The 24,778-nt window shown below is 35.7% G+C and overlaps 1 protein-coding gene across 4 annotated transcripts in view; it reads right to left on the bottom strand.

Moving 5' to 3' along the window:
- Positions 1-24,778, bottom strand: part of pde4ba (phosphodiesterase 4B, cAMP-specific a) — a 136,479-nt gene that overhangs the window by 38,114 nt on the left and 73,587 nt on the right. For 2 of the 4 annotated variants that reach the window (XM_056749795.1, XM_056749796.1), the window contains 3 exons: positions 3,038-3,232; positions 1,165-1,201; positions 997-1,067 (listed from right to left, as the gene is read on the bottom strand). In XM_056749795.1, the coding sequence (XP_056605773.1) occupies positions 997-1,067; positions 1,165-1,201; positions 3,038-3,232 (303 nt within the window). Of the gene's footprint in view, positions 1-996; positions 1,068-1,164; positions 1,202-3,037; positions 3,233-9,489; positions 9,624-20,622; positions 20,770-24,778 lie in introns of those variants that run through there. The other 2 variants (XM_056749797.1, XM_056749798.1) reach the window with 2 other exon arrangements.

The following is a 24,778-nucleotide window of genomic DNA, read 5'->3' as shown; positions in this document are numbered from 1 at the left end:
GCATTTCATATATGATCCTGGACCACAAAACCAGCTTTACGTAGCAAGAGAATATTTGTGGCAAAAGCCAACCAAACATTGTATGGGTCAAAAGGATCGATTTTTCTTTTATGCAAAAAATCAGTCAAGATCCTGTGCCATGAAGATATTTGGTAAATCTCCTAGTATATATCAAATATCAATATATCAATATATCAAAACTTTTTTTTGTGAGCGGATGCTGCAAAATCGATAACAAAAATAGCCAGAAACACGCCTACAAACTCGGCTAGCTGCTGTCCGCTCTTTGGGAATTACCTGCTCAAGGTATCTATGTAACGGTTAGAATTTTAGCTTTCGGGTTCATCAACATCATTACAGCGGTAAGCCAAAAGAGGGTTAGAGAGGGTACCTGTTTCTTAGCAAAGGCCTGCTACAGCGTCTCTGATTAACAACTTTAAAGATGATTTTCTCAATATTTTATCATTTTTGCACCCTCTGATTGCAAAGTTTTAAATAGTTGTATCTCAGCCAAAAAATGGTCCGATCCTAACAAACCATAGATCAATGGAAAGGGTCACATATGAGGGAAATACTGTGCATTATGTGTTTTTTTTTTACAAAACTAAAGGGATATTTCACCTAAAAATGAAAACTCTGTCATCATTTACTCACCTTCGAGTTTCAAATCTGTAAAAATTTTGTTCTGGTGAACACAGAGAAAGATGGAATAATGCTTATAACCAAAAAGATCTCACACTATGGTAATCAATGGGGGATTGACTTCTTGCAAATTCTTGCAAATATCTAACTCTGTGTTCATCAGAACAAATACATTTATACAGATTTGGAACAACTCGAAGATGAATAAATAATGACAGAATTTTCATTTTTGGTCGAACTATCCCTTTAAGGATTTGTCTTGTAACTAACTTTTCAAAGACAAAGGGTATACAAGGTTGTGTGTTAACGTATTTACATTTAAGCTTACTTCTCACACCTTACAACAATACTTACTTGTTAGAAGAGCACTGAACATTGGTCAAGACAGTGAAATTGTTTCTGACACTTCGAAGGCTTGCAAGAACCTAGAAGAAAGGAAAAATAAAACCAAGAGCATGTTTCTCTGAAACTGAATCTGCAAAGCAACATGATACTGTTGTGAAGTTCACATGCAGTGTTTACCTGAGCAAAAGGTGTGACTATCAGGTCGTCCCCATGCCTACAGTCAGAAGATAACAAAATAAGTTTTTGAACTATGGGAGGCTTATGTAGACTTAAATGATATATCTACTAACAATATGCAACAGTGTACTGTATACATTTATTCAAGACATTGTCATTGTCAAGAACATTTTCCAATCAAAGCCATTTCTGCAACATCTTTTGCATGTGTAGCATTTAATTGTGTAGCAAAATGAAATGCTATTAATGAAATAAATTGGCAGACATCATTGTGCTAACGTCTTCACCACATCTTTATCACCTTTATCTGCTCGGTAACCAAGTACAAACCTTTGATAAAACATCATTGGCGAGGTGGCAATGAACACATTTCACTATTGCAATGCACTACTGGCTGGAATTCCAGTACAACACAACCAAACCTCTACAGATGATCCAGAATGCAGAGCAATAGTGGTCTTCAATGAACCAAAGACATCACAAGTCAGTCCCCTCTTCATAAGTTACATTGGCTCCCTATAGTCGCTCGTATCAAATTCAAAGCACTGCTCTTGCCCTACAAGACCACCACTGGTTCCTTAGCGCCATATCTTCACTCGCTAAAACAGACTTATGTACCCGCCACATCCCTACGCTCTGCAAACGAACGATGTCTTGAAGTGGCATCCCAAAAAGGGAAAAAATCATTCTCACGCACCTTCTCTGGATCTGTTCCACATTTGTGGAATGATCTGCCCGTTGCTGCAAGATCAGCAGATTCTGTAGCCACCTTTAAGAATCGGCTGAAAACACATCTCTTCCGTCAGCGCCTGACCGATAAGTTCTGAATTCTATCTCTTTTTTATTCTCTCTATCCTTATAAAAACAACAACAAAAAAACAAAACCTTAGCTTTGTATACTGTGATAGGCTATATGAGACCTGTTTTACTGCACTTATGATTTTTGTTCTCCTTATGTTGTGCCAATTGCTTCCATTGTTTACCTCACTTGTAAATCATGTCTGCTACATGTTATGGAAATGCAAATAAAAACAACCAAACCAAACAACAAAAAAGTGTTGATGGATCACTTGTAAGTGTCAAATGAGGTTGCCTTTCACTTCAGCACGCCGACCCTAAATGCCACTAAAATGGGTTACCAAGAACAATCCAGCTCATTCCTCAGGGTCCAGCAGATATTTGGCTGCACAGTCTCTGGAAAATGCCGTTTTATATAATTCCAGAACTTTACTGCCAGAAGGGCAGAGAAAATCAGGATTTTATAGAGATTTGTCACGACATGCATCTCATAAATCAGCCCCCTCCATCTTTACCCTGCAGAAATGTACACATTCATTTGAAACTTGAAGGTACTCGTATAACCAATTGCTATTGGTTTCAAGATGTGGTGTTAAGATGAGTAAACATCACAGAATTCCCTACTTCAAGCTACAAACATTTACTGTTATTTCAGCTCTGTCTGTATCCCTTTATATGATTTTTAACAAGAGTGATCTGAAGGAAGCATTGCTTAGGGTTTTGTCACATTTATCCCTAAAACATCTTAAACCATCCTAGGATGATATGCTGGTCTAAAATGGTTTAAGATGGTGTAGCTGGTCTGCTATCCTACAAAAGTCTTTCAGGTGTTTAGATGGTTAGATGTGTGACAAACTGATTAACCCAAGCACCCAAACTTTTCTATAAAACCAGAAAATCAGATTAACCTTTCCATGCTGCGAGAGCAGTCAGGACTAGCATACTTAGGTTGGATTAACCCTGCGTTTTATTTCAGCAAATAAAAAACAGCTTATGGTCACATGAAGACCAAAACACCACCAAAATTGAACAACATCACGTATGTTTACAAGGTGAATAAGACAGTGAAACTCACAGTTCTGAGGCGACCGACGAATTTCGAGACATAGACTTTGGTGAGAGGTCATAGTCACTGTCCGAGCGGTAGAGGAAGGACTCTCGTCGCTGGTTGTGACCAGGAAAGTTCGTGTGAAGGACCAGACCAGAACCTGGAGAGGCCTGGGGGTCCAAAGGACTACAGCTTGCAGAGGGGCCATTTTCCACATCAAAACTGCAATAGTACAGAAAAAAAAACATTATTATGGCGTGCAAATATTTAAAGAGCATCTACAACTATACAAACTGCAGACATTTAAACATCATTTTATAGAAAATTATAGAAATAAATAAAATAACAAAATATTCTTTAAAGAAAATGAGAAATACTAGAGCAGTTTTAAAAACACGGTAGTACAGTACAACATGTTCCCTTAATGTACTACAACACTTTATTACTTAATATTCAAACAGCTTATTCAGTAGTATGAATACAGCAATCATTTTTTGCCTTCGTCATCAAGATTGAAGGTACACAGATCTTATTGACAATTTTTAAAGACCATCCCCTGAGAGCAGAGTTCTGGAAAGTCTTAAAGATTCCCAGCGCTCTGGACGGAAGCATGTCTCATCTTTCCAAACTCTCAGGAAACATAGTGGAGATGGCCTCAGCCCACATCAAACAGAACAGAAGCCAGGGAAACACTTACGCTCAACTCAAATAAACATTGTCTAAAAAAGGTTGTGTTCGGTTCTGATGTGCTCCTGATATCAGATTTAGTGATGTGCTTTACGCTCCGAGCGGCGGAGATATGGTGACCTCCTACTGTTGCGCTTTTGTTTCTCAAATGCATCAAAGTAAAACAAAGCCAAAAGAAAGAACAAGTTTGTTCCTTGTTTAGCTGATATTGTTTAAAGTTTAACTACTGTACTATTTCTTGGCAAAAGAAAAAAACGAAACACACAAATAAAAGATATAACATAATTTTGACCAACTGACTGGATTAGTTATATTTTTATATTAAAACATTACATTAAAGATGGACTTGCAACATATTATATATATATTATAAGGACTTCAAGACAATTTGGGCTTTTTTCAACACAAGACAGAAACAACACAGGACGTAACAGTCCAGTAAGCAATGCCCTAGCAACCAACTGCCAGTACACCCTAACAACCATATAACAACTCTTTAAAGTCCCAGTGAAATAAAAATGACAATGCCTATTTTTTTCATGAAATATTGCAGGGTTTATAGTAAATAGTTTATCAATGTGATTCATTCTCTATTTAACTGTGTGTGTTTAACCGTGTGCCCTCATAATCTTCAGTTAAAATCTGAAAATGGACGTCCGTCCTGTAATGACAATCCATCTAAAATGACGTATGTTAGACAGCTTGGGCCGAGCAGCCATTTATTCCTCCCCTTTAACTATCGGTCCGCCGGCATTTTTTAGACATCCAATCAAATTGCAGAGAAAGCTGAAAGCCACGTCCACAAAATGCGTCCGATTACGGATCACTGGGACTTTTGACACAACTCTGAATGTTACTGTATAACAGAGAGTCAAGGGCAATGGAACAATACAATGGAAACATTTTACGGTACAATGTACACACAGATCACACACACATGATTTTGATAATGCCATTATGTTACATGATAACACAACATTTCTTCAGTGACATTGGGCCTTATGACTCACCTAGTGACCAACAAACACAGGTTCAGGTTACTGAGTGACCCAGTCTACGCTGGAGACCCAGTGTCTGATAACACACACTAACACTAAAGTCAACATCCTGCTATTGTGTTGCTCTTTCCTGTTAGACTTCCATTCATGGCAATAACCAACACTGATATCACTGACACATGTGATATCACTATAACCTCTGATGGTGCTCTGTGTAAAATATTATTGTATGTCAATGGACAAGGCATTTATTTTAAGACAACTGAACTGACACGTGTCATGTGCGCATTGACACATGAATGTGATTAGCTGAAGAATGAGATCTAAAATGAAGGAAAGAGAGAAAGTGTTATGAGATAAAATTTAAAGTTTGTACACCTGGGTTTATGGTCAAAACTGTACACACCACTCAAAAAAGTCTGCACATGTCACTCTGGACTTGCTTTGGTTAGTTTGTTTTGTTAGTTAGAATTTTTTCAGAGATGAGAAAATGTACTGTTTCAAAATAGAAGATGAAATTCACTGTTTTACAGTATGTACAAGGTAGTTGTTATAACTGTGGTCAATTCTCCATACAAAGAATATTTAGCTGTACGATGTTTAGGGTCCAACAAAGTCAACTGTTCCCAAGTTCCCAGATAGTCCTTTTTTGGTTGTACTGTAAGTCTTGTAGCTCTACAGCCCCCAGATACTGAAATTCCCTCCATCAGCATCTCTGTGACATTTCATCTCTTCTCATCTTCAAACAAGCATCTGTTTACTCAGTGTTATTTAAATGTTTGCATTCTCTGTTACGTGACTGCCCTCAATACATCCTTCATTCTGTTGTATTTGTTTCTGCGGTCTTTTGTTTCGTTTGACTCGTTTGTTGTTTTTAGTTGTCTTTGTCCTGTTCTGATTTGTTTTGTTGTGATTGTTTGCTGTCATGCATCACAGTCCCTAAGTTTATGACCTACTACGGATTGAAAAATATTTGTTATTAAAAATTATAAAAATATTTATATAAAAGCAGACAGAAAATGTAACATTGCAACATCTAATTTCTAAAAAGCAAAAATAGGAATAGTCCTAGACTTTATTTTACTTTAAAAAAAGAGATCACAAAGCCAGATAAACTGTATTTTAGTCTCATTAGGAGAATTATATCTGATTTAATGGTAACACTTAACATTATAATACTAATAAGATATCATTAACTAACATTAATGCATCAGTTAACAAGATGAGCAACATATTGTTGGAAAAACGATTCATCTATGTTAATGTCAGTTACATCAATACAAATATAATTGTTCAATATTTACTTGGATATGTTATCAGATACAACTTTTTTTGAAAATGAATTTATTAGTTAATGTTAACAATTAACATCAACCAAAATGAAAAAGTAAACTAAATGAAACCTTATTGTAAAGCATTACTGTTTTTTTTACATGGTGACAGGCTTCAAAGGGATCAACTGTGCTGAAATCACATGATTACAATTAGTTTATGGAATAAAGAATAAATAGTGTTTTGTGCGATGCATCCACACAGGTTACAAGAGCGACTGTAAAATAAACCTTCACAGTAATAGGCTATTTCATGTTGAATGGCAGCTTTATGGGATTTTTGAGCGGCTTGTAATATGATAACATGACAGTTCACTTCATGGCTATATTCGGTTAGCTTTCTCATAGCACAACCCCACACGTTTCGCAATGTCACGGAAATCCCACTTTTTGTAACAACGATTAGATGTTCGCCTTATTTACACGCAGTATCGAGTCTAGAGCAGAACACGCTCTGGGTCATTTCATCTCCCCGGAGAAGTCAGGGAAAAAAAAAGCTATCAGGAAACGATACCTCTGACCTCAGCTGTAACCAGTATGCCTGATTCCCATGACACTACACATCCTTTTATTCGAGAAAAAGACAAATTTTCATTTGCTATTCATTGATAATCTCTCTGATGGACTTGGCACATTTATGATGTCACATGGCGACATTTCCCACGAATAAGAAACAAACGAACAAATTGATATGAGTTAGACCCTTGAAATAGTTACGAATTCCCATGAGATTGTGCTTGTTAAAACACTTGACAGCCCTGTCACCATTCACTTTCACTATACGGAAAAGTACAGGGTGACCAGCCCAACTAACATCCTTGTGTGTTCAACAAATGATATTAATATAATATAGGTTTGAGACAACATTGGCCTAGATAAATATTGACTTTGAGAATTTTAACATTTAGGTGAACTGTCCCTTTAAGCAAAACATGAATGTAATCAACAGGTTTCTCAATACGGTTGCTTGCTTGACTTGACTCCTTTTTCAATAATTTCTCTAAAATAAAGCAACATGTTTATGGAAAGTGATGCTAACGGTTTCTGTAAGTCATTTTTAGCGAAATAGTTTTTGACATCAGAGCTGACCATGTTCATCCAGCGCACCATCAGTGCTTGTTGTCTTCCACCTAAAATACAGTATAAAGTTTATTCTTGTTTAGATTTGTAATACAGCCAAAATGCTGAATGGTTTCTTTTTCTTGCTTCTTAGGGGTTGACTAGTAAGACTCTCATTCACTTCTTCTTGCGGTATGTGTAGGCTACAAACTTCAGTTTATGTAGGGCAGAGTGAACAGATATCCCCTTCTTGCTTAAAATGGGAGGTGATCTTTACACAGTGATATAAGAACGCGTTTCTCACACTCTGACGTAAAGAACCATTCTGTGGAAATTCTGTCAAAAAAGTTTTTACAATTGCTTTCGGTTCCTTTCTTTGGTAGTGGAGCAGATGGGCAGGATATCGAAATGGTCTTTACTGTAACAGACGAGTCCTCCACTTATTAAACAATGAAGCATTAAGACTGTCATCTTCTATAATCACTTGTTTGAAAGGAAGAAGGAGACTTTACGGGCAAGTAACATCTCCTCTGGAATCAGAGAGAGGGAAGTTCAGATGAACTGGTCTATGAGAACATTCAGGGTTCTGGAGCTTTAAATGTCAGTGTACAAGGCTGAAAAAATGCAGAATGCTTTTTCCATGACACACTTTGGACTGCTCAAATGACTCCAAGTCTAGTCAGGGGACCATTAAAAAATGTTTATGGTGTTTTGAAGGAATTTAGACGGCATGTATACGCATGTTTGTTTGTGCCAGCTTTAATAGAGCGATCGCAGGAAAAGCCGCAGGAGCAGAGCAAACTTTGCGGGTAGGGGTGGGGCCTGACACCCCCAATAAGGATTATTTCCCTCTTAAGGATGTCAAAACAAGATGTGGTGAAGTCTAAGCCTTCTTGGCAAAAATTGTTTTGCAAGGCTTTACATCTGAACTAAAATGTGGATATATAAACAAAATAAATATAAACATAATCACCTCTAAAATGGGTCATTGTCAGAACCTTCCTTAGAAAAGAGAACCTTAGCTTTTTGCACTGTTATGAAATGTTTAGGGCGAAATGATGAAGATGATCTTTAGATATGCCATGAGGTCACTTCACATCATAGGTGTGAATGAATCATGCTGCTAAAATAAACTGAACTTATTCAGCGAAGTACGCATCTGCATTACACAAACTAGGTAATCTGGGCACGTTGAAAAAGCTTTAAATCCACACATTTCTACCTTTCAGCACAAATCCACATAATGTGGAGATTAGCTTTGTTGGCATTTGGAGTTATTGAAGACCTTTACACACACACTCCCGACGTCAGAGCATGCTGTGTGTAAACACAGATGTTCACATATTCATTCATGTGTTTGACAACCAGAATGTTTCAATATATAATGTGTGGGTATACAGACATATTCAAACTAAAAACACCACACACACAGACACATATACACGTTAAGTCTCCATACGTTGTGGAGACTTTGAGATTTAATGACTTTTATAATGTACAAACAAATATTTTATCCCATAACTGTTACTCTACTTCTGAACCTGACCCTCACACAAAACTTATTGGGTTTTCAAGGTTATAGGGGACTTTCTATACACATAATGCACAAACGGTACCTTTATATCCTAACCTATAACCTCAACATACCCCTAAACCAAACCGAAGCTCTTTTCTTCGTGTGGACCAAAAAATGTCCCCATAAGGTCAAAAATGACTAAATCTAAAAGCACAAAACAGACAGATAAAGCCAAATATACTCCTACACTCCTAAATCTAAATGTGCTTCACTGCATTCAGTAAAATACTTAAACTGAAATAATAGAGGAACTATAAATGATGGTGGTCTGTGGTGGTAGCTTAAAACAATCTTGCTTCCAACTGCTTCAATATGTCATCTTGTAAGCTTATTTAGGTTTGCAATTAAGCTTAGACTGTTTACACACACAAAGCAAAAGCAAGACCTGGTGTAAGGTGTGAAATAACAGCACAAGTTTATGTAGCAGTTGATATCCCAGGTTGACATTTGTGTGTAATCCACTGCAAACACAGTGGCCCGATGGTAAATGTTATCTAAACCAGCTGTGAACAATTTGACTCTTATCTTAACACAAAGCTTGATTTACTTACACACACACACACACACACACACAGCTGAAGGAACAATAACAATCACAATGGACCCGGTCCAAAATCACCGGGGATTAGAATGCGATATTACACGCTGCTGCAGATGAAGAAGAGGTAAAGGACAAAAGACAAGCAAGATGAGATGACACATGATCATTATGTTTTTAAAAGACACCAGAAAAAGGGACAGACAGGGAAGTAGTGGCCCATAGTAGACGTTCCAAGAAACGTATGTGTAAAAAGCTAAAGAAAGTCGAGCGTGTCAACCAGTTCTAACCTTGATGGTGATACATGCAGCCTCCTCACCACTTCCTCACTGAAGTCAAAGTGAACCCTGCCTCTGTGGCAGGGCGACCTGCGCAGCATGGCCCCGACACAGCGCTGTGAGCTTTTACCAGCGTCTCCTCTGCATGACTGGCTAACGTTTAGTGCCCTCCCACAGAGCTTAACTTCATTGCACAGCCACTTCCTTTAGAAGTCCAGCTGTGAAAGTGTTCCACGCAGCTCTCGCCACGAGAACCGGCCGCAAATGAAACCTGGGGCGGAGCTGTGAGAAAGGACTGTGAGTGTCTGATATGAGAAGTTTAATGTGTGCTTTATGACAGTGTTAGACATAAAAAAGGTATTTGATGCACAATGTGTCCTGGGGCTTTTCAAAAAAAATTATACAAATCTTTAAAAAAGTCCTACAAATGGTTCTTCACAGAGATGCCACAAGAACCATTTTTGGTTCCGCAAAGAACTGTTCGCTAAAAAGAACTGTTTCCTTCTTTATTTTTTTATATAAAAAAGAACATTTTCAAAAACAGAAAGGTCTCTTAGGATATTCAAAGTGACAGTTCAAAAAAATGAAAATGGTAAACAAAAACAGTGGTCTCCATTGACTTGCATTGGTATTGTGTCCATACAATAGAAGTCAATGGGGAACATGTTTTTGGTTAAGAGCATTCTTCAAAATATCTTAAGTAAATGATGACAGAACTTTTGTTTTTTGAGTGAACTACTCCTTTAAGGTTTCCTATGGAACAATTCCGCCAATCTTTTTTTCTTTTATGGCATTATGAAGGATCTTTATTTTTTAAATAAATATTTATATATTTATTTATATGTGTAGAGAAAAAAGCAGTGACCATTTCTGAATAAATAGGTTACACTGTTTAATATAAAGGTGCTTAAAAGGTTGTTCACAGCGATGCCATAGAAGAGCCATTTTTGGTTCCACAAAGAACCATTTAGTCAAAGGTTCTATAAAGAACCACCCCTTTGTTACTTTTTTATAATCTGAAGAACCTCTTTTCGCCACAAAGATACTTTTTGAAACATAAAGGTTCTTCAGATGTTAAAGGCTTTCTATGGCATCAAATATCTTTTTAAAGCACCCCTTTGAAGAGTGTAGTTGCTAATAGCATTTAAGTGCTGTTGTTGTATAAAATCTATGAAGGTGCTCTTTTTGGTTGTATTTTTTGTTTTTGAATACAGAAACATGCTTTTGCACAAAATTCCTGTTCTGATACATTAAAAGCATTTCTTTCAAGGTTTGCGATCTTTACTTGTTCATTTTAAATAGTCCTTCAATGTGACAAATGCGTTTTTACAATTACAAATATTCCTTCACATTGTCAGGATTTTAGTATTTATTTTCCTAGCTAGTGAAAATAATCCTATTCTTGAAATCTCTCCTACTCAGACCAAAAAATTCAAATCCACTCCAGGAAACATATTTTACCATCCGTGTAGAGTAGGAGCGTGTTCAAAGTGCTTGAGTGCAAATGAATCAGCAGTGACGAATTCATTTCAACTCGTAGTTAAAAGCAGAGCTGACAGAGTACAGGAGACAATTGCAGAGGAAGACCTGTCTGGCACACAGCTGACGTTAAAAGCCAAAAAACCCATAGTAAAATATGCTGGTGTGAGTCCCGCAAATGACTCAGTGTGAAACTATTGCAGTTCTGCTCATCAAAATGAAATAATTGTGAAAGATGGAAAGTCATAAATGAAAATGGGAGAGAACTTGCTATAGTAAAGTAATTTTAATAAAAAGAATTAAAGATATAAAGTCGTCATTCTACATAATGACGTCCTGCACACGGTTTGTTCCTTGCAGTTTTCAGTATAATTAATGAAATAAGCATATCATACAAGTGATGCAATTTATATTTGATTGAATTTATGATTTAATAAATCATGCGAAAATTGAATGCTTATCGTAGTCTTTTTCAAACTCCACGAGGTCAAGACAACAGTACAGAATACTCCCCACTAGATGGCAGCAGTGCAAAGCTAAATAGCTGAAATAGGTTAAGAGCAGTTTAAATCCACTTTATGGATCTTAAAGAATAGTGTAGACTACATATTATACAGTACTTATACAGTAAATTATACAGAATATATAAGTAGAAAGGTATTTTGACACAGCTCAAATGCTCCAGGGACATACTTAGATGCAAGTGTGTTATAAGAAGGATAAAAAAGATTTTTATATGAATTCTGGATACATTCTGTGTAAATATCCCTGTAATAACAAAGTGCAATTTTCAATATCCTTCAGCTAATACACTATCTATTTTTTATACAACTTTTTCTGTAAATTATATTTCATCTTGCTGTATATAACGCATACCTTTTACTGAAATAGTCTATTCTATTTATTACCTGTACATATTTACATACACACATAACTTTACTCTCTATAGCTTTACTCTTATGTTTACTGTATTGTATTTCTTAATTTTTATAACTTATAACTGACCATCAATTTAAATGAAAAGCAATTATTCAAAATCACCGAGCATCATCACGCTAGCACCAAAATTTAATCAAATTAGTACAATGTTGGGCTGTGAAGCGAATAAAACTTTTAATCTAATTAATCACATGATTTTGCGATTAATTAATCTAATTCATCGCAACTTTATCACATATCCCATTTGGTACCAAATTATTATTTAAAGCCATAATAAGACAATGCAGAAAGTAGCTTCAGATGTTCAGAAGCTGAATTATTATAATTAAAGAGCAATTGTATATTGATAATGTAAAGATCTTCTTTTTCCCAAAGAAATAGTAATTCAAGTTTAAAATCACATAAGGGTAAGTTAATGTCAATGAGCAGATTTTTTGAGTGGGGCAAACTATCACCAATTTATTGGTATTGTTATTATTTAACTTTTTTATTTTAACAATGTTAAAATTCTTTGAAGAATTAAAAACTGCCAGTAGGTGTCATTAATTCATTAGATTCACTGAATTCGTTCAGGAATGCAGTAAATGACTATTCATGAACACTTCTCCTGAGGCTTATTCTTTGAAAAATTAAGAAAACAGACAATATTATCTATAGAATTTATCTTAAAATGTATTTGTTATTTAATTAAAGCTTGTATAAAATGACATGGCATGTGCACTCGTAGTTTTCTGGGCATAAATAGCACTTCTATGATATTGCGCTTGAGTGATTGCATAATCAAATCAATATTAGACAAAACCTCATTCAGGGACTTTTTTGCACGGATATCTTTAATTTTAGGTTCTTTCTGACAGTATTCTGTAAGTTATATCATGCAGTAAGTTGTTGCCAGCATCATATTTATCACCAGTCAACTGTATGAAATGTGAAGAAAATGTAATCGTGTTGATTTTCCATAACGCATGAATTATAAATTAAATGCACGGCCCTAGTAAAATTATAATACAGTTTAACCACAAAAATACATTACAAATATACAAATTATATAGGGAGTAATAATACGGTTAAATTGTAGAACCAATTATGAGTAGCACTAATTCACAACACACCACAAGTGGAAGTTAAATGCATTGAACTGTCCCAATAGACCCATTAAGACATTCTGTCTAGATAGGACATTCAGAAAAAGTGCTGATCTTAAGACACCTACAGGTATCACAGAGTAAGTGGAGAATGGGTCCAGAATCACTAAACCTACTTGTTTTAAGCCATTATTTACATCTAACCTTCATACTTGACACCAGAGAATCAGTATCACACAGGATCTAGGAGAAGAACAGCAGGCCAGTTCTAAAGTCACATGGCCATTTCTTTGACTGTGGGCTAATTTAAGCAGATTTGTAATTATGTTTTGAGGCAATTAAATGAACTGATTACACATTAACCTTCATTATACTTTTCATTCTTGTATCACCAGTTATCCTCAAAGTGACTTCTGCAGGAGATACCAAATTCATTACTGATATATAAAAGAATGAAAAGATTTACAAGCTAAATTAATGGCTTTATTGGCTCCACAGTAAATGCAAAGCAGTGACAGAGAGTGTAGTGAATTCAACAGAAAACAATACAGAGTTAGCCATTGGTTGCAATTCATGACCTCACCACTAGATCGCTACACAATTTATAAAAGCTCAGTGCAACTCCTGACCTCTAATCATTTCCTTTGAATCACGTATTCGTAGACAATTAATCTGTTGAAAGAAGTAAAACACCTTTATAATAATAAAGCAACTTTAAACAGTATATTCAGACAAATATAAAAGGAAGCGATACAGATTTTTTTCTAGATGTCAGAAAAAAGACTGAATAATCATTGCAGGAGTCGAGACATTTCCTGACATGAATAGCAGTCAAAGGAGCTTGTTTTCTTAAGCTTCAGAGAAAAATCTGACTGAAATTGGCTGTTGAAAACCATTAGGCCTATTTTATAAAAATGACAAGGCTTCACCCGCCATTTCCGTTTAAAATCGCAATTGAACAGTGAGATGAACAGAATGTGTTGAAAGTCCCACATCTTCAGCTGTGTTAGCACTTATCGCTGGAATTACAAGTGTTGGCACCGAGAGAACATAAATTAGAGGAACCATAAACAAAATAAAAATCCTAAACTGTTCCCCCTGAATGCCAATGCAATATTAACAAGGGCCCACAAAGGGGCATTAGAGAAAAATACTTAACAGTCCGCTCTTTAAAATACAAGCTCATTGTCTGTAGGCTGTTAATTTACTTCCAATTAATTCATGTAACACACAATCTTTTAATAAAACTGAATAAAGCTCTGTTTCCTGCTCTGTATAAGTCCATTAAACACAACTTCATACATATCTTATTTGTGGATGACTGTTTGACAGTCAAAGAGAATATAGTCAAGGAGAGATAGAGGACCCTAGACAACGAAAGCAAGTGGATACACATTAAATTTATGATTATTTGACAAAGGAAAAGCCCCACCCCTAAGGAAAACATCACTTTTGCCAAAAAATTATTCATGCAAATTAGTTGGAAAGTCATCAATTACATCACTATTGGGTTTAAAAACAATGATATAATTGTAAAGTTTGGGATTCTTGAGAAAAGAAACAAGTAAAACAAATAGAAAAGAAAAAATAATCGGGAAAAAAGGCTGACACAAATGAAAAAACAGATAAAGACAAACAAACTGATGGGAACAAATAAAATGGAGATAAAATGACAGGGGAAGGTGTGGAATTACAGGTTTGAGGATCAGATTGCTAGATGAATGGTAGAGGGCTTTCACTGTGAAGATGCTATTCGAGATCCTGGTTTTATTGTTTGTTCTACAAAGCCTTACTTGATTGGCAAAAGCAAAGAATGATTCTTACATTTCAGCTGCTTACACTCAATAAAAGCATGCTTATCTCTAAAAATGACTAAAAACAGCTTTTTATGTGGGTCTACTGATGTTATGTGATGTAGTTTAGGATTGAGCAAATAAATCACATCTGAGCACATGAGATTAATCACAGTTCTACTGTAGGCGATATATCACAAAGACTAGTGGTAAAACGACATGAAAGATGGAAAAGTGGAGCTGTGAATTAAAAATATTTTTTATTAAATTCTGAACCTACGCTGGATGTCAATATAGAGTAAAAGGGTCAGTACCAGTTGAATATGTAAAGATTCATGTGGTCAGCAAGTTCTTTTAAAAAGATAAATTCATTACAACATGAATAATTACTGGATTGGCCTGAAGTGTTTTATTTTGTTTTAAGTAATAACTCATTGCAAAGCCCACAAAATGAGAGCATAGATATAATTTACACAACCTTAGAGCCATGCCCAATCTTGTTACAGAAAAATGTGAGAGTATCAGATACCATGGTACTTTGAATGATGTACACTACCGTTCAAAAGTTTTAAAAACTTGACTGAAATGTTTCGCATGTTCTTACAAATCTTATACAATATAAGAAATGGATGACTCATACAAGAACATCATTATAGTAACAACAACCCATAATAGATCTCAAATCCCATGGGTGAGATCTAAGGAACCGAACAAGGTGATTATAGTTTACTAAAATGAAATCTGTTAAAATATTACTTTTTATTGAAATCAAATCAAATATTTCACTATTTGAAAAACAAAATGAACTGAAATATCTGAACTGTAAAAAAACAAAAATATTTAATTGAATTTAAATTTATTAAATGTAAAATAACTAAAATAAATTAATCTTATATAGCAACATAAAAAATAAACAAATTATAAAATGACAAAAGCATGTGACAAAATAGCTAAAAAATGGACTAAATAGTATTAAAATATACAAAATATTAATAAAACATGACAAAATTAAAACAACAATAAGCTGGAAAATAAAACGTCAAGAGATCTGGCAAATTCTGGGCATGCAAAGCATGGCTACTTTTAAGATGCTCAAAACATAGTTTTGATTTCTATCAAATGCTTTCAGTCATGAAGTGATCCTACAGTTACAATTGTGTTCTTCCATAGTTTCAATGAGTTTTCTATTATTCTAAAAAGTGGAAAATTAATAACTGTTTAAAAACTTAAACGGTAGGGTAAAAAAACACTACATTGAAAAAGCGATCTATAAACATTGAACCTTTGACCGTTCAATATCATCAAGATACCTTTACTGTCACTGTTTGCTGTATGTATTGTCAAATAACAATAAGGTAAGACTTTTTCCATAACAGATGCTTGTATTACACTGTTAAAGGGGACGGAGTTGTTGTAGGACATGATATGTGCACAGCAGAGTATTCAATAACCCTGTCACAAAGCATGCTGTAAGATGATCTAGAGTACAGGGATGACAGCTGCGTTCTGTGCGCTCGTGTGCAGCCTCTACCAATGGAGCGCTGAAACAAAGGAAGTCAGGTCCATGTTTATCTAACCCTGTTGCCACATTGAATATAGGCACTTGCTAACTTTATTCCCGTTACAGTCTTCCTCAACTCAATCTTTAATTTAATTCTAAAATATTGTTTTAGCTTTCAGTTTGCTCAGTGAGTATTGTGAGCCACTATTCTTCTAAAAGTTCATTTCTGTTGTGAAACATGTTATTCAAATAAATGGTGCAAAACTGTACCATTCACACAAAAAGGAAAATTCTGTCATCATTCAATACCCACATGTGATTTAAAACCTGTTTGAGTTTCTTTCGCAGAACACAATAGAAGTGAATGGATGCCAAAGTGTTTGGTACCTAACTTTTCAAAATATCTTTCATGTTTTGCGGAAGGAAGAAGGTCATACAGGTTTGAAATGACAAGAGGGTGAGTAAATATTCCCAGAATTTTCATTTTTGGGTGAACAATCCCTTAAAGCACTCCAGGATGAGCTCGCCCCCATATGGGGGATTGTGAGAGCATGTTAACTTGTGAAATGCCTATGAAATGCAATTTTTCAGTTTCGCGTAGGTTAGAGAGTACAATTAAGATACATTCGAATTTAAAAAGTGAGCAATGAAGCCTCCCAACACCACACCAACCCGTTTTAAGTGGCACGAGTCCAAGCTAAACTGACAGTGCGTGAACTACAAAATATAAAAAAATGAATAAAAATAAGAATGGGCACATTAAGGTCATGGGTTCAATGCTTTTCAAAGAAAAAAAGTTGATGCTTTAATGCTTTTATGGCAGAACTCATTTCTAAGGCAGTGCCAAGTATCCTTTGCAAAAAAAAACTCCAGGCATGAAGCTTCTTCAATGTGATTCGGGATCTTAACCTCAGATGAAGACACACAGTGGTCTTCAAAATCGCTCTATAAAATATCCTATCAACAGCAGAGAGCAAACCGTGACGTTTGAGCCTTGACCATCTGTGCACGCGCACAACATGATACTCCACACTTGAAACGCAACAAGCCACTGTAAGACAGTTATCATCAAAACAACATGCAATACAAATCAATATTAGACATGTGCATTATGATCGGCGTGTCGCGTGTATGTGCTCTTCAATGGAATAATGGAGACACTGCCTCCAAGTCTGATCATAAAACAAACACAGACCAACTTACACAATGCCAGTTTTAAAAACTCATGAGAGCGCTTTCAGCAAAGAAAACCGGTGCTACACTAGCAGACAGTAAACAGAGATTCTCCAATGAATAAACTATGATTATAATAAATCTACAATAAACGTATGGAACTGACAATAGAATATTTACCATTTATCTGATAAAATGACACTGTTATGCAGAATAACAGCAAATATGCATGCACAATATGTTACATTTAAGACGGATCTCAAATCCACTAAGTCTTCCGTTTATCAGCTTTTCTATATTTTTTCCGAGACTTGATAACAAAGTTCATCCACATGCTGTTTGAATGACGTTTTCTGCATTTCTTCTTTTTGCAGTTTTTTGGAGGGTCGCCAACCAACTTTGTGTGCTTCTTCCGCTTTGCGAGAATGTTGGTGAACAACCCCCAGGTTGCGGAAAGTTGGCCAAAAACAAAGCGCACCCATTTAGAAAAATGATATGATTGGTCAGCTTTACTGTCTCTCAAAATGAATCTCTCCCATTGATTTACTTTACTGTCAGCCAGCGGTATGCTACTAGAAGTTGCCCCAACCCTGTGTAAGCACAGTTTGAATTTTTGCAGCATGTACAGACAGCTTAAGACATTGCAGAACTGTGACTGCTCCGTGTTCTTGAATTATTCTCGTGAGACTTTACAAATCTCATGTGAAAAATGTTCTGTAGTTTTATCGGAAAAATAGTTGTGGTTGCCACTTAAAAAGCTTTGCAGTTTAAAACTTCAGGGCAAAAACTTCAAGCTGTGTATGAACTTAATACATTTGAGTCTTTTAGAGAATGTATTTCTAATTGTATATATAAATATGAAAACATGGACCTAATGCATAAATGTGAAAACATTACATTTACATATTTTATTTCTTTGCAAACTCAGTATTAAAAACCATCAAAGTCACTTTTAAACAAAGCAACATGCAGCACAACATCAGTAACTCATTGCCTGACCTTGACTTAAACACAGACTCTACTCTTCAGCATATGAGGGACACACAAAACATTTAACGTCAGAAAAGAAAAAAGGAAAATTCTGTAGTTTTCACGGGAAAACACCGGCAGCTGTGGTTGCCAGTAAACTACCGTAAAAATACTGGAACATCCTGTTTTAATTCGTCCAATCAATTCACAGCGGAAAACATGAACCACACCCACTTCTGCTTCCCAGGGACTGCAGCGTAACATCCATGACTTGATGTTTTATGGTTGTTTAAAGTCACCAATATTGTGATCATTGTTTACTTTAGTTGAGCTCTTTCATTCTTCATTTGCTGAAGAGCAATTTTCTTTTGGCTGCCATGACAGTGTTTTTATAAAACATTATAGCAAATAATATCAAAAGAAAATGTGATAAAAGTATGTTGTCTGACTTTTTTACATTATTTTCTTTTGTTTTTTGTTTCTCATTGTGTTTTTTCTAAAACAGTCTGACTGAGCTTACATTGGAGACCTACATTTCCTGCACTGATCCATATAATTAGTTATTAGTCAGACATCAAGAATCAGTGTATGAATCTCAACAGTGGTGACCAACAAATGAAAAGCTTACTGCCGCAATGCATGCTGGGAGTCATTAATGAGTTTTGTGCTCTGATGCTATCCCAGAATGCATTGCGTTTATCTTAAAGTCCATTTTTCAAGTGCACGATGTGTTGATAAAGACCTTAAGAATATAGTTTAACTTCATACAGTAACATAAATGGGTATGACAAAATCACTTTAACTCAGTGCCTAAACTCTGAAACAGGTAATGACACTCCCCACAAAAATGAAATAAATTTTTCCACCTGTTTCAGTTTCAACACATAGTCAAAAAAACTAGGGAAAGTCTTAACATTGACTCAACATAAACCATCAACATGTAAACTTGTGTTAATTCTCAATAAGAACTTTTGGAGACGTACAACAGAAATACAGTGACAGTGGTGTCTGTAAGCGAAGGTGGTAATAGTGTTTGTGGAGTTGAAAAAAAACTCTTTGGAATTTCATGGTATTTTTTACAGACGTTCTCTGACAATATGTCTTTATGGAAACTGAATTTCAATGTTAATTTCACAGGCATATTTACAGTGTGGATAGAGTCCGCATCGAGCCAGGAAGTCAAATATTCATATCTAATAGCCCTTGAACTGGGCCGGTGCTATTACACATATCCACTCCAATTCTGTACTACACTTTTCAGAACACCAGGAATGATTCATACTCTTTCCGTCCCTGCTCACCAAGGGTTTCTAGCATTAGAATGTGCATCCAATCTTACCCCAGAAACAACAAAGCATAAATTACAAATATTCAAGAGCAGTTTTTATTAGCAAATAGGCCTACAATATATTAGGCCTGCCAACAGCTTGAATATAAACATTAGTCCAAATAACAGTTAAAATAATTAAGATTATTCTCTTCAACATTTTAATTGTCAATGAATGTATTGAGAATACATATGAAACCGCACAATCCAAACTTTGGTTGCAATGGTTGTAATTCAGGAATACAGACCAAAAGTCGGTCTCCAATGGAAGACACTATAATACTACAGAATATAATAATATATTTAAATAGTAATTATGAAAGTTATTTTTGACCAATTACATGATTTATATTTTCATAAACTGGTCAAATGTGTTTCCAGAGCTTTAGAACTTTTTTTTTGAAATATAGTTTATCATGAATAAATCAGAATTTAATTGTGAAACTTTTAAGTAAACTTAAAAGGTACATTTGGGCGGGGGCATTAATCTAAAATGTTAGTACACTTTAATATGCTGCAATTTGCATTGAAATACTGCATTTTTATTCTTAAATTACGACACAAACATTTCAATACTGTAACGGTAAGAAGAGCAACAAAATAAGACAAAGCTAAATTATGTAAAGCACTGCCTCCTTAATAATTCTATATTTTCAATATCAAAGTTATGAAAAGCCTAAAAAGAGGCATTGCTCTTTTGTCACATTTTACTAATTCCGAGACCCAATACTTGTCAAGCATTAGGAACACATCTGTACTTGTCAAACATACATCAGGTGAATTAGCGGCTACAACAAGCTACGCACGCTCAGACAACTCTCAAAGCAAACTAACAGGTGGCCGCTGAGGCTATAACCTTACACCCACATTAGTGCTTACCAGAGCCAAGAGTGTCGACGGTACGAGAAGGAACCCGGACTCAGGCAGGGCTTTACAGAGTTCTTGTTTACAAGCAGATTGAATGCCGTCATGTTTAACTTTCCAACGCATTATCCAACGGAAGCTTCATGAACTGTAAACTCATCATTCCACCAGCCTTAACCACCGCCGGGACTCTAGGTTGTAGTGGAGAGACTGTTATCGGTTTGCGGGAGTCTCTAGTTGCATTGTCAGTCTATCACGCTTCTACCCTCCTCAGGGGGTCGAGTGTCATAGGTCCGCTCGTACCTGGCAGAGACGCTTGCCGTTTCAAACTTTCGAACTAACGTGACGTCTTTGCTTTTAGAAATAGGGAGACAGGGGCCCTGCTCATGAATAAACAGGAAGCAAAGGGGAAATCACTCATTTAGGGTATGTCTGCCTCCGATCACACTGAGAGACAGAGGACGTGTTATTTCTGCAAAGTTTAGATGTTACTTAGATGGATTTCATCAACAAAACGGTAGATATGGTAACTGTCTAGAAAATGGAAACCAGACGCCTGGCTGATCTCTGTGCCGATGACAGTCTCAGTGAATTTATGCTTTATCTCAAATCCATTATAGTCTGTTCTTTGTGTGCTACAGGACAGAGCTTAGCAGTTGATCTCTTTATTTTGGTATCTCTCTGGACCTGGATGCTATTTGGGCTGTTTTTGTTGCAGTTGTAACCAAGGCTTTATTTAAATCCTTAATATATTATTCTTTATAATACTTTATGCTGAGTTAGTGATGAATTGTCAAAGATTGTCTTAAAATGTAATTTTATTACACTGTACAAAACATATTCAGATCATTAACCGTTTCTCATTTACTTGGGATTCATGTTATTTTTAATAAAACTTTAATACTGATGCAGAGACTTGACTTCACTGAAATTATTGAAATGAAATATTTGATATTCATATTTACGATAATATTTGGTGATACTTCAGTATTGGGGGCAATTATCGCAATAAACAAACCATTAACTATGACTTTTTCCCCAATACACTCTTAATTTATTGCTTAAAAATAGTTATTAATGTTGTTGTTAGGTTTAGGTATTTGGGTAGGATTACAGATGTAGAGTATGGTAATGCAGCATTTGTCTTTTATAAGTACTAATAACCAGCCAATATGCCAATAATAGGCATGCTAATAACAACTAGTTAATAGTGAGAATATCCTCCTATACTGAAGTGTCACCTAATATGTATATTTAAAGGTCCAGTGTATGAAATTTAGCGGCATCTTGCGGTGAGGTTGCAAACTGCAACAAACGGCTCACTCCACCCTCCCTCTCGAAGCCCTACGGTGGCTGACACAGATCAAACTCGTTGTCACATTTTCGCTTCTTTACCAAAGCAAATGTGTAATGTGTTTACGAAATGTCATATGTAGAGAAGTTTGTATGTTTAGGGCTACTGTAGAAACAACATGGTGAATTCTGTGCAAGGGGACCTGCGGTATATGTAGATAGAAATACACCTCTGAAGACATATTATGTTGCATTTCTTTCAATAGATCCTCAAAAAAATTACACACTGGACCTTTAATAAATGCATTAAATCAAACAACCAAAAATCCATGTTTTCCTATTTCACCTTAAATATTAAACATGCATTTTTGACTACAGTCTCTTATGACTCCCTTATGAAACTTTTTGCCTGTAATAAATAACCATGTTAACCCGTATGCTAAATTAGAAATAAAGGTTAAATCCATGTGAGTTGATCTTTAAATCCTAACATTGGAATGATTTGGAAAGCTATGAACAGCTGAGAACAGTATATTTTAATATATTTCAAAGTGTTTTGGAGGTAAGTTTGGGAATAACAGTATCTATCATCCCATAAAACAAAAAAGCATAGACCAGATCTCTCTGATATCTCCATTGTTTCTCCAAGACAGCATTGGGATTAAATGGACATCAAATGGAAACATTTGCCCCCAGATGTTTTCTCTAAGTAAAAGCTGGAACAGATGGTTGAGTCTGAATCCCGGCTCATGGTCCTTCCCCGACCCCACCCCCCTCTCTCATCCACTTCCTTTCCTGTCCTCTCTGAAAAATCACTGTCTGTCAAATAAAGGCAAAAATCTTTAAAAAAATGACTCAGAAGATTTGACGAGGGGGCAATCATTCTTGTATCATTTCTATTCCCTTCCAAGCAATATCAAAGCCCATTTTAAAGCCCAAAGAAGTGCCTTGAAATGTGCAGCTTTGTTTGATGTGGCGATTTCCACTGAAACAGGAAGTCAGGAAGAGATAAGAGTCTTGAAGGGCGTCTCCCTCTTTCAAAATAGCCAATATCGCTTATCGCTGAAGAATAATGTCATAAAAATCGTTGAGAGTTTTAATTACTTATAATTCTGCTAAACCCAAATTTTGTAAATATAATAGACATCCTTAGGGGTATTGATATCAACAGCCTAAAAAAATCTATTTTGATTTCATGGACACATTAAATCAGGATGTCTTCATTATGACATTTGGAATAATAATCTTAACAACTGTTTTCATAAATATTTCAGTCGCTGTGTAGTAGATGTTTACCCAGGTGGAAAACAATTATTGTTAGAAAGATATAATTGCCTTATTAGCCTATAAATCATTCAAATAAAAATAAATGCCACAATGTCCATCTGAAAAACATCTGTGAAAAATAAAACAGCGAAGTTCACTACAAAGGTCTCAACTACAATGTAAAAAAATCATTAGAAAAACCCGGAAATTTTCCGTAAACTGAAAAAACAGAATTATACGGTAAAATATGCTTTTCTGTAAAATAATTGGATACAGGGATATATATTCAACAATTTTCTAAATTTTTCGTGCAAATGTGTTGTCTTGTTCTGATATTTTATAGTTTTTGACTGTATTTAAAAAATAAATCTTGGTAAAAAAAAACAGAATTTCTTTGGCAGCTGGGACGCAGCTGGGGCACCAGACATAACTGTAAAAGAACAGGTTTTCCCTGTAAAATTAATTTGCAGTCTTTTTCTGTAATGGAACGGTTTTTGACCGTATTTAAAATATGTAAAATTCAGTTTTTTTTACAGTGTACAGTATGAAAGTTAACTATCATATTTAGAATAAATCTAAAATGTATTCATCTCAATGTTAAGCATAAGAGACAGATGAACCATTTATTAGAAAAAAATCAAATATAGTTCATTCTGTACCTGTAGGTAAAAGCATGCACTAAACAGCATGCACAGGTGTCAGCTCTGGGAGGCAAATTTGCCGGGTCAGGCTTCTGCAGACTCGCTTCGCCACAGCCTACATCTCCACAAACCGCCTGGGACGACACCCGTTTAAGTAACCTGTGCTGGAAATTCATCTAAGAGATGTAGATCTGGCTCTTAACTGACAGGAGCAGAAAAACACAGCTGCTGCAAATACTGTATGTACTGTGGAGATAGCAAATGAGCACATTTGTTCACGCCAACAGCCTGTCCTTTTGGCCCAGACTTTACCATATGGTGCTTGAACTAGAGGTTTTAAATTCACTGCAGTTCATCTGAATTAGACGTGTTGTCAAGGTGACGGTACATGTACTTCAAGCTTACAAATGAACCCCGTCTGCAATTTGTTTGAAGATTATGGGAGGCCACCAAGAATTCTACATCACATCTGGTCAGAATATTAATGATGGAGGAGGAATGTGGAAGATGTACTTGAATTAACCAAACAACCACTCAATCATCACAAGCCGCCATATTGATTCCTAACAGTGTTTTTCTTTCCATTTTGTCCATGATGTTAAAAAGCATAGACGTCTAAAAGATGTGCTGTTTAAAACAATGAGAGAATTGTGCTGTTAAGACAATAAATAAGCACATTGTGTTCCGTAAGGCCAAATCACAGCAAAAAAAGTTAAACACAACACAGATTCAGACACGTCTATCTGCATAAGCTGATTATTGTTCTCACATTCTCACTCACACCAGCATTGTAAATCTGGCCAGTCTGTCAAAGTCCAGTCATTTCAATCGTCATCTCTGGCTTTGTTCAGTAAATAACAGATGAGTCACACATGAATCAGTATCAACCAAGAACTTCACCCTTCTGGATTTAAACCATTTTAAAGCATGTTCACGTTCTTCCACGATGTGATATTCATGCTCACGCCTAT

Source organism: Triplophysa dalaica, chromosome 6 (assembly GCF_015846415.1).
Source record: "Triplophysa dalaica isolate WHDGS20190420 chromosome 6, ASM1584641v1, whole genome shotgun sequence".
NCBI classification, from domain to species: Eukaryota; Metazoa; Chordata; class Actinopteri; order Cypriniformes; family Nemacheilidae; genus Triplophysa; species Triplophysa dalaica.
The sequence above is the reverse complement of the archived record's forward strand: the minus strand, read 5'-3'. Positions and strand labels throughout refer to the sequence as shown.